Genomic DNA, 11952 nt, shown 5'->3' with positions numbered 1-11952 from the left:
GATATTTCATTAGTGGTAGTGTCCAGGGTCACTGATGAGGAGTGGAATTCTCCAAAACTAGTCTGGTTCACAGACACACACCCCAATGAAAGAATAGACCATTCCAAGCTTTTACATGTTGTTAAACAAATGTTTAAACAACTCTACTTATTCAATTAGCTGCCCAGTGTCGGCTAACAGTACGAAGAATTATACTGTGGCGGAATGCTACAAGTTCTTCAAATACCTACAGAGTGACGGGTTTCTTTTTTTGTGAGTGTAAAATACGTAAATTTACCATTTTAACTACCCTAGATTAAGGCTTAAGAAAATACGTCAGGTTCAATTTTACTTGATACTCGTTACTGTTTACTGCTACTGTGCATCATGCCCTACCTCGTATGGAAGCTGTTGTTAAAATGAACGGAAGGCATATTTAGAACGTGTGAGTTGTATTGATATTACTGGATTCTTCAAATGAAATAAAACATATTATATTTCCCCATCATCTTACAGAACAAATTATTGGCGTTTTTTCCCTATCATAAACATGTTTTTATACAAGTGTACCAACGGGTAAAGCTGTAGGTTGTATATTTGATAGACAGTTTATACCACAAATTATTGGCGTTTTTATCCTATCATAAACGTGTTTTTATACAAGTGTACCAACGGGTAAAGCTGTAGGTTCTATATTTGATAGACAGTTTATACCACAAATTATTGGCGTTTTTATCCTATCATAAACGTGTTTTTATACAAGTGTACCAACGGGTAAAGCTGTAGGTTCTATATTTGATAGACAGTTTATACCACAAATTATTGTGTGATTTTGCCATCATGCACGAAGTCTGATAACGACGAGACGTGGGAAGTTAATTTAGTAGAGATTAGATAAAATCGAAACAATATTTTAAAGCACTAACGTTAGAAAATAATAAGTATACGAAACAGTTGAAATTGCACACGTTACAGATGAAGTAAAATTTAGAATGTTACCAAAACATTAATTTTACTTCAAAACTAGCAAACATGAAACTATATATCTATACGAAATATACCACAAAACTAATATATCTTATCCATATGCTAATTAAAGTTCTGGATAAAACAGGGACAACCCTTATGGTTATTTCTCAACATACGAAGTTAAATATTTCGATGGAGACATATTTGTAGGTTGTATAGCTTATATTGATCTTTTTCAATTCTTATAGGCTTTCTTTCACCAGAAGTTCAAGGTCTAAATGTCTTGATGAAATAATGGTAAAAGTCTGAAGACCTGTTTGTAATGGTAGTAAACTTATTATTAAACCTTGAGCTTCTCATTAGAAAAAATCTACTAATCACCAAAGACCAAACTGATCCATCTGGGATATTTTTAACCTTCTAGCTAGAGGCGATTAGTAGTAGACTTCTAAGTATAGCTGCATGATCCATCAGGGATATTCTTAACCTTCTAGCTAGAGGCGATTAGTAGTAGACTTCTAAGTATAACTGCATGATTCATCAGGGATATTTTAACCTTCTAGCTAGAGGCGATTAGTAGTAGACTTCTAAGTATAACTGCATGATCCATCAGGGATATTTTTAACCTTCTAGCTAGAGGCGATTAGTAGTAGACTTCTAAGTATAACTGCATGATCCATCAGGGATATTTTAACCTTCTAGCTAGAGGCGATTAGTGGTAGACTTCTAAATATAACTGCATGATCTATCAGGGATATTCTTAACCTTCTAGCTAGAGGCGATTAGTAGTAGACTTCTAAGTATAACTGCAGTCTAGTAATTTGCGTAAGTTTTGAAACATTAAAGTTACAGAAGGTTAAATGTGTGACATTTCTTCAATAGAATTTGTGTAGCAATAAATATTGCTGTGTTTGATCTATGAGTTTGAACGTAAGTTCAATTTTATAATACTATATTTACTTTCAGACTAAGTTATATAGCTAACAGCAAGATTGTTGACCGAGCTTCTTTTATATAGAACTGATTCACACCTGTTGAGTAAAGAAAGAACTGTACTGATTCCTTTGCAAATATTTGGGTTTCGAAGCGATACTGATGGAAGGTAATCGAATATCTGACACTAAGAAAGACATGACATGAAATATCCAAATATGTTGAATTGACTCAATAGATGTACTATATTTTAGTTTGGCTAAGGATGTAAAACTTCTTCTTCATACCAGCGTGATCAAACACAAAACTTATTTGTTGTAGGTGTGATAGACGTTACTGCTATATAGACCGTTTTTTCCTTTGGTAAGGACTATGTATTCTCACAAATGGTACTCTTTTACACAGAGGAAGATAAGCAAATGTTAAAATTGAAGTAGTTTGTTTATCGTTTCAGTGTTATCTACAAATAACAGGGGAGGAAGCAGTTAATAGTACGCCATTCTTAGATTCATTTCCCTCCGGAGAACTGGGTAACAGAGCAACAGAACAACAGGAGTCAAGCTATAATTCAGTATAAACAATTTAAAACAAGTGTACTCTGTGTGACACCTTTACTGGAGAACTCTCTGCGAATCAGTCAAGTTAATCCAAAAATTTATCTGCCTACTACTGTCCCAAAATGAAAAAACAAGGCATTATACAATAATAACAGCAATGCCATTTTCTTCAGGAGTAGCGCTAACAACTTAACGATGGTCATTCTTATTTCAAATCAAAATATTTTGCATTCATGACTTACAAATGGAAAATATCACTATCTATTTCCATATGGTGTGTTTCTATGTTACAGGATCTTTTTCCCATGAGAAAGTGCATGTGACACCTTAGTTCGATGACTTAGTTCCATCAGTAACTAAGCATAAAGGAATAAGGTAGTATTATTCTTCTTATAACAACGGAATGCATGAACTCCACTTAGGTTACTATTATATTATCGAATAGTGAGATTTTATTATGATCCTTATAGCAAACTCACGATTCAAAAACGTTGAGTGCATTTTTATGGCAAGGGCTGTCAACCATGAATTCCGAGCAAGTCAACCTCTAAGTCACGCAAGGTCCGTTATCTGTTGCATTATGAATTGACTTTTCGCAAGGGAGTCGTTTGGTAATCATTGTTATTATTGGTCTGATGAATACATTTCGAAGAATGTGGTTTTAGGCTAACAGGAATGAAAAATAGACAACAGCATCACAATTAATTTGATTTAATCTATCTTATTTACTTAGTAGTATCCAGTCTAAAAATAGTTTTATTAATTTTAATATTCATTTTTAAAATGTTCTTAAAAACTAATTGTTACTTCAATCGTAAGTCGACGAGAATAAAACGAATGCATTAGTAAGAAAAAAACACAATGTTATTAAAAATAAAGGAAGAATATATATATATATATATATGCACGGATCGAGCACACGTTTCGTACATAGTGATACACACTTCTGGTATATGATAAGGGATACATATTTCTGGAATATATCTAATAATATCACATTACTGGTATAAAGAGGTTGAGTATCTTATACTAAAGTACTTTGGAGCTTAAACACATCATTAATGCCCATTTTGCCACGTCCAGTCATGCTTTATCTGCATTTTAGCAATACCTTGCTGCGTAATCTCCATTGCAAAAGGTTGTCATGGTCAAAGTACACCAGTGTTCCATGTCCGCTTTCAATAATCCATCTCGTATACGAGAATGATGGTTTGCAAGCTCCTGTTTTAACGGTTATCGATAAAAAATCCATAAGTGCTGTGTCCGACACTTTAATCGGTATGTCTTCGTATTGAAAAAGCATGCATACTCATTTCATTTTCCAGTTGCTCAAGATATGCGATGGTTGAACGGATATGTCATGAAAGCAACTTGTGTACACGTGACTTGTGTTATTTTCCAGACGAAGATTATTTTACATTATCTCTCGTTCTGTTGCATGAGGCACATGGGAAGCATTTGTCACTTATTTTAGTTTTCGTAGATTCTCACATATTAGAAGACGCCACACTTTCCTTAAATGGGTTGGGTATGACTTGTTTGAAGGTTCATGATGTCCTAAGTTGGTCCATATTCAATTATTTTCCAATCTCATTAAGTACGTGTTTTATCTTCCCCGTGAAAATTTTAACTGCCTAACCTAAACAAATCTTGATGATCTAAGTGCTGGCATCAGAAAGGGTTCTTACATATCCTTCTCTAAAACCCTCACTTTTCGGCGGTATCACATTAACTACATAATGCCGAAAAAAGTTTAAATGTAGTTCTAATACATGCCGTTCCATAGCGACTTTATATTGGCTGTGGCTTCCACGTGATCTTCTGAATTATGTAACGAAAATAATTTTAATATAACGTATTCAACTTGTGTATATCTAATGTGTCGTGACAAAGCTTACCACATAACTTGAAATGAGATTTAAACGGTAAGTATCGTACTTAAAACTTAAATCTAAACAAAGTTTATAAAATATCTATACAAGTGAATCTGGTTTATTTCGAGGGTTATTCATGTAGGCTTAATGTAGTTTGAGATCAATGTTATTAACTTCTCCAAAACTTAAAACTTTAAGACACAACATGGCTGGAAGATAAAAATAAATAGATAACAGTTATCTTGGTAATGGGTTATTACAGTCAAATTATAAAATTGTATTACAGATTAAGCCTACGATAAACGTCATACGAATGTAACATCTGGTTTGTAAATTGCTTGTATATTAACGATTACAGAAATGCTAATGGTTAGTAGTCTATCATAGTTACATGGGAGAGTATTGCCTACATGTCTTGTACTTATATAAAGATAATTATAGTATGGAAATGGAAACTTATATTAGTGAGATTGTTGAGTGTTATTGGCTATAAAAGTTGGAAATACAAGTTGGTGTAAGGTAAGTTCATTGTGTTTCACATTTGAGACAAATGACTGATTTTGGTCGTAATTGTACATCAGCCAATTAATAACATCATAATAACTTACACTTTCTACATCATGGAATGGCTTACAATCCAAAACGCCACTCAGTTGCAAAATTTCATGAGAAGATATTGGCTTAAAATACTGTTACTGTTATGGATTTCGCGCAAAGGTATACCAGGGCAATCTGCGCTAGCCGTCCCTAATTTAGCAGTGTAAGACTAGAGGGAAGACATCTAGTCATCACCACCCACCGCCAAATCTTGGGCTGCTCTTTTACCAACGAATAGTGGGATTGACTGAGACATTATAACGCCCCCACGGCTGAAAGGGTGAGCATGTTTGGTGTGACGGCTTAAAATGAAAATTACAAAGAACGATGCTTATTCCTGTAAAATGATATGAAAATGTTTTATTTTCTCGAAACTAATTTGAAGACTTTGTTTTCATGAAGAAGTATTCACGTTTACAAATATTCGAGTGCATCTTTTTACTAGTGAAATACTGTCATTTAGTTCTGGTATTACCAATAAAATAGTATTATAACTAGTTTGTTTTAACTGAAAGGAGCACATTTTTTGAAATAATACAAATGGTGTTGTTAGTTTCTATACTATATACAAACAAGTGTTTTGAATAGCAAGTAATACTAGAAACGGTATTTGTATTTATGGCACAACTACCAAGGCCATCTACCACCGTCCCTAATTCTAACTAACAACCAGAGGGAAGGCAGACAGTCAGTAGCATCTTACTATCAACCATCCATGCTAATGGATTGATATTCATTCTTATAACGCCCCGATAGATTAAAATATGGGGATTATTTTGTAGCATCGCAAGGATTCGAACCCAGCACGCTAGCTCCAAAATTCATAGCTGTACACAGAGGCAAACCTAGACTACGAAACCATACTTCAAATATTTGTAATACAAACTGTGTTTCACAAAACTTGTTAGCTATGACACTAGTGGCTTGTAGTTGGAAGTTTATTTTATATCATCAATTCAAAACGTATGCTAATACATGGAAGATAATGAAATCTGTTTTTTGCGTGTCATAATTTCAAAACGAACAATTTCTGCCTTTGCCCTAAACACTTCGAGTACCATTAGCGGGTAATTTTAGGACATAACTATAGTGAAACAACACGTCAAACTGAAGCAATCATAAAAAGGACAAGTTATTTAATGTGCTCATGACAGGCGACTACACGAAACAATCTCAGGTTTTCCATAAGTAAACCTTATATTCTTATGCTGTCCCTCATAAATAAAATTCATAATCTGTTGGCATAATCTTATATAAATAGGCCTAAACAGTTACAGGTTATCATAAATTGTAATAAGTTTACTCACTTATATTACCTCATGTGTCAAAATACTTTAGTTGTCATCCTTATTTTGTAAACTTTGTGAAAATAGAACCGATAAATCAGTTTTTACCAAATATAAACATATTAAGTGTTTTCGACCTGTAGGGTTCAAATCAAACTTTTTTAATTTAATATTTTATTGTATTAAAATAATACATAGAGAACCAATTTTGTTATAAACGACCTCAATCTATCTCGTCAAGAGAGAGACTTGATCGAATGTGGGCCTTTTGTAGGTTTTTAGGTGTTGGTAGTTGTTGACTTAGAAACCGGTTTCTAACACTACCGATTTCTAGGCCTTCAGCAACAAATATGATCCAGATTGTGTCCATATACATATATAGATACATTCAACTTTCCACCAGATTTTAATAAGTTAGGTAAATATATTATAAAAATGAAGCTTGCCCAATAATACTATATGTTTAGTGTTAACTTTTCGAATGTAATGGGAAACGCTCCTTTGCTTGCGGTGTTTACAAATAATTAATTTACCTTGTGGTTAAATAACCTGTCTTTTTTAAGCAATCTTTACTTTTTTAGAGCGAAGCGTATATAATTTTGGCATAGAAAAATTCATATTACATACATTTCGTCTATTGTTATACTATCTGTTATGGCTTATGTCATTAAAACATTCAACGTTTGATCCCTGCTTTCCATTATATCGCTCTCTGCAGAAGTTTTATAGAACTTTTAATGGTGTAAATTGACCATATCTGATACATATATACTGAAAATAACTGAGAAGTGTTTACTTTTATCTAACAAGATTTGAACGAAAATAATTGTCCAATGATCAATTTTTTCAATTGTAAAAGAATTGCAAAAATTTGTTGAAAAAATGTTATCATAACATTAAACGAAATTGTCTGTTGTTTTGTACGTTAGTGGCTCCGGATGATATCAATACGTCGGCAAATTTACTGGTCTCAGCAGAATTGAAAGTCCGCTTCGTATATTGGAGTGCAGTCAAACCGCGATACTATTTATCACACTGTGTTGCTTTGGTTGGTATTAAGCACAAAAATCACACAATGGGCTTTCTCAGCTGTGCCCACTGTGAGTATCGAAACCCGATTTTTATATCCTCAGATTTGCCACTGAGACACCAGGTGGTTCAATTTGTCGCGTTAATAACGTCCAGGAGCTTTTACCTCTTACGTAAATGTCCAGTACTAAGTAAACTTTGTTTTTCAATACTAAAATATCCATTGAAAAACAAGGTTTACTTAGTACAAAATGCGTATGTTTATTTTATTATTACCAAAATGATGTTATGTATCTACATGTTAAAATCATTATTATATGCGTGTGATTATAAAAGCTTCATTTTATAATGTCATCACTTTAAACAATCAAAATGCTGGGAGTGAAACACTTATATTGAAAATATTATGTGTCTAATAATAACTTCTAAATAGAGGATTTAAAAAATTAATGTCAATTATGAAAACAGCTTCGTAATGTAGTATTGAAAAACAAGGTTAACTTAGTACTGGACATTTTAGTGTTGAAAAACAAGGTTTACTTAGTAATGGACATTTTAGTACAGAATATGAGTATACAACCAACTTAACTACACGAAAAAAAAAGATAATCGTACCAATGTTATGAACAGATCTAATATAATAAAACGCGATAAAAACAGGTGTATCTTCAGTGAATAAACTCTGATATAATGTGTAACTACAAACATGTTAAATTTAGGACATTTCCACATTTTTGAAATACTTTATTAAACGTTCGGTAAATAACTCTATTCTTGTCTCATGTATTAAGTATTTCTAATGTAACGGCTTAACACTGATTGTGTTAACATACTTATGTAAGACATTTTTATGCTTATGTGGGTTAAAAATTGTTCGCAAATATGGGCATTGTTTTAATGACATTTTATGCATTACAAACGCTACGAACAAGAAAATGCTTAATATGCGACATCCAATGCAATGGAAATTATCTTAAAATACTTACTTGTTTTGGTGGCGAAGATACTGGAAAACAATTGCATAAAGACTAAAAGAAAATCCACTTTGTGTGACATAGTAAACGTTAGTTTGGTAGAAAGCCATCAATTACATCACTGCTTCATTCAACAATGAGATATTACCAAGTGTTCGTCGGAAAAATAAATAAATAAAAGTATTTCGATTGTCGTTTAACTTGATTTTTCTCAAAAGCCAAAAGGAAATCTTAACCAAAGAACGTGTGCCCGCTGCGACCACGGGCTCCAAGTAAACTGAGCAGAAGATATCGATAGAAGGAGTTTCATTTGAAAATGATCATTTGCTGGCAGTCTGGCGAAATGCCAGTAGATGCAAGCAAAGCGACACCTATGAAAATTCTTAAGAAAGTTGAGAGATTGTATAAATTTTTAAGAATATTCGAGCGATATGGCTCAGATATTCTTTATATATATATATATATACATCACCGTGTATGAAGCTGTATGTTTATGGTTTTGTTTATGTTAAACCCTTAATAAACTGGCTATAGTAAAGGAAAATATATCATTTAATGTTCTCTTTGTGTTTCAACAAAGGCTAAGTCATTTGGAGATTAAACAGTTGGGTTAGACACGAGATAAGTGACAAAAGAACATGGACAAATGTTTATATTTGTGTTTATATGCTGTAACATATATATACCTTATACGAGTGATTTCTAAGGATTTCATTTACATAAAGGGCAGCAACGCAGTGTTGTGTGTAAATAATAGTAGTATTTTGTGGACTGTAACATAAAAGTCTACTTAGCATCATATACAGTTTATCTAGTAGAATGTTTTTATAAAGGCAACTTTGATTTCTTTGAAGCCTGATCGGAAGTGGTAAAAGGACAGGTGCTTAGGGAGAACAAGTGAATGTTTAAAGGTCCAAAAATGTTATTTAAACTATCGCAGTTTATAGAATGAAATACACTCCTTGGCTACGCTTAACATTAAACGCAAAGTTTTAGTGAATAATATTAAACATGTTGTCCTTAGACATTCCACGCCTTGTCGTATTTATGTTCATTTTAGGCTTAGATGACAACGTGAACACATAGCTACAGTAGGATTGAATATATTCCAATCACGCGAAGTAATTACTTACGCATAATGATTTGAATAAACGCATATGTGTTTAGATTACTCTTAACACATATATTTAATACTTTCTAGTAGTCAAGTTACATAATAAGTAGAAAATAAAAACTGAAATATCATTAGTATTCAATCCATATGGTCAGTCTTAATACGATATCTATATGTTAGTTTCTGTGCTTGAATAACGAATTTTCTAATTACGATTTGTTAGACGCGTCCAAATTAATCAACATACATAGTATGGTTCTGATATTCAGCAGACAGGTAGGTAGTTATAGTGACTTAAAATACGTGTGGCACTTTAGACTCATAGAAAGTAGAGCAACAGTAATTACAGTATTATTAGCTCTCAGATTATAGCATTTCTTCGAAACGTAAACAACATTGTATTTCACATTCAAATATATGGCAGATATCCAATCGAACAAATATGGGTTCTGATAAATTGTCAGTAACAAAAAAATATCACTTTTATGGTTGAAGCTAAGCCCAAAGCAACACAATAAGCTGTCACGTACTTTGCCCACCACGGGTATTGAAACCCGGTTTTTGGCGTTGTAGATCTGCAGACATGCACGATACTGTTAGTGCTTTCCAGAAATGGAAGAGCTGAAGCTATTAACATGTGTTAAAAATACTCGCTTTTATATAAAAAAAAAAAGCCGAAAAGACTTACGTTTAGAAACTTGAAACTGCTATGCTTAGGTTCAGGAAGGTTAGTAGAACTGTACATTAAACACACACACTAAATGTTGCTGCATGAACATTAATATGACAATAAGAGGTAATGGATTTATTAAGTTAAGTGTTTTCCCAGAGTGGATAAAAGACAAACTCTACGAGGATTTGTAACTAAGACAACAGGCACATACGGATCATAACGTTATAAACTCAAGTAGACATTTTAGGGGGAAGAGCTGGGGATGATATACTGTTAAGATCTCGTCGTAGCTCTTAAGCCGATCTTTAAACATTAAAATTTGGCTTCTCCTCTTTTCCTAATATGTTGAGCTTATTTTTTCTTTATCATACTTAATTTATTTTTAGGTTTTCATAATGAACACTTGAATTTCCAAGAGTCGAAAATGTTTAATATATGTTATCAGTTAGTTGGAGTTTTGTGGTGTTTATGTATGATGGTGTTTGTACTTTAAGGGTTTAAGTTATTAAGTATCGCGTGTTTTATTTAGCTAAGTGGCTTTTGACTCGTATTGCTTTTGTTTTCGTGAGTTTTATGGAGGTTAAAATATTTTGATAAATCCAAATGGCGACCCGTTTAGATTTAATAAAGGGTTCCCAAACCATTTTGTATGTACACATATATACATAAATATATATTTCGATTTCATTAATTTAAATGCATGCGTTTAAAAGCTTCAGGACTTACTAACAATAGATTTATCGAACAGACTTTAATCGATAGATATTAAAGCTAAGTTTTATTACATTTTAGGATACTTGAGCAACCGTTTTATGTCCCCATAAGAATAGCTTTAATTCAGAAATTCTAAGTATTATGTGTTGTTTGAAGCTATTCTCAATTCGTTTAAAAGCTTAAAATTTGATTTAACACAAATCACCACTCCGTATCTTAACAGAGAGAAACAAATAAATTTTTTGAAGGATAAAATTAATCATGAAAATAATATGCTAAAAGTCTTTAATTACACAAATAATTACCTGGTTTACTTCTTCACAAAACTCTGTTTATTCCTTAAGTTTAATTTGGTTGAAAAGTTTAATCAACATGATAATAATGGGTTAACTCAGTATAGTGCTAACAATTTTTTTCGGAATATATCTGACGGCAAAATTACACGTTTCTCTTGTATCAACTTAATAACCTTATAGAAAAGACTTTTAGCTTATGACTTAATATTCATTTTATCCCCTCTTCCCAATTATTATTGTTTAATAGTTGTTTATCAGCTTTCAAAAACTTATTGAAATAATTAAAAGACTGTACTTTTCAGTGAGTTGTTTAATATCTTGGGAATTTATATCAACAGCTTAGCGTTATCATATGTTGATATATTTCGGAAGAATATTACAAATCCTACATATTGAAGATTATAGAAACTTTACTGATCTTATTAAAAAATACTGAATCAGTTGTAGCTAAACCAAATGTAGGAGCTGCTATAGTTATATTAAGTACGGTTTATTATATTACTAAAATAAATCAGCTAATAAGATATTGTAAGAAATTCTTAAGTTGATTTATAATTTCAACTTTTACAAGAAACACTATAATATTGACCCCACGGGCCAGCGGTAAGTTTACCGACTTAGAAAGTTTTAAATTCGGGGTTCGATTCTCCGTCTTGGACACAGCGCAGATAGCCTCTTGTGTAATTCTGAGTTAAAAAATCATCAAACAATACTGAGATATATTATACAGCTGAAGAAAATATTATCTAGCAAGTTTGCCCTGTTGGGTCATAGGGAAGGATTTTGTTTAATGTAACAAAATCTGTAAACTCAGCTGTCCTCTATTAACACAAACAATACTGAGATATATTATTCAGCTGAAGAAAATATTATCTAGCAAGTTTGCCCTGTTGGGTCATAGGGAAGGATTTTGTTTAATGTAACAAAATCTGTAAACTCAGCTGTCCTCTATTAACA

The 11952-nt window shown here is 32.5% G+C and overlaps 1 protein-coding gene across 1 annotated transcript in view; it reads right to left on the bottom strand.

The window, feature by feature from the left end:
- LOC106467162 (hemicentin-1-like) overlaps positions 1–8452 on the bottom strand; it is a 74624-nt gene extending 66172 nt beyond the window's left edge. The window contains exon 1 of the mRNA XM_022395296.1: positions 8211–8452. Coding sequence (XP_022251004.1) covers positions 8211–8280 — 70 coding nt within the window. The 5' untranslated portion in view covers positions 8281–8452. The remainder of the gene's footprint in view (positions 1–8210) is intronic.
- Between the last annotated feature and the right edge of the window lie 3500 nt (positions 8453–11952).

This window comes from Limulus polyphemus, unplaced genomic scaffold (assembly GCF_000517525.1).
Source record: "Limulus polyphemus unplaced genomic scaffold, Limulus_polyphemus-2.1.2 Scaffold2511, whole genome shotgun sequence".
NCBI classification, from domain to species: domain Eukaryota; kingdom Metazoa; phylum Arthropoda; class Merostomata; order Xiphosura; family Limulidae; genus Limulus; species Limulus polyphemus.
Note: the sequence above shows the minus strand (reverse complement) of the source record. Positions and strands in the feature narration are given on the sequence as shown.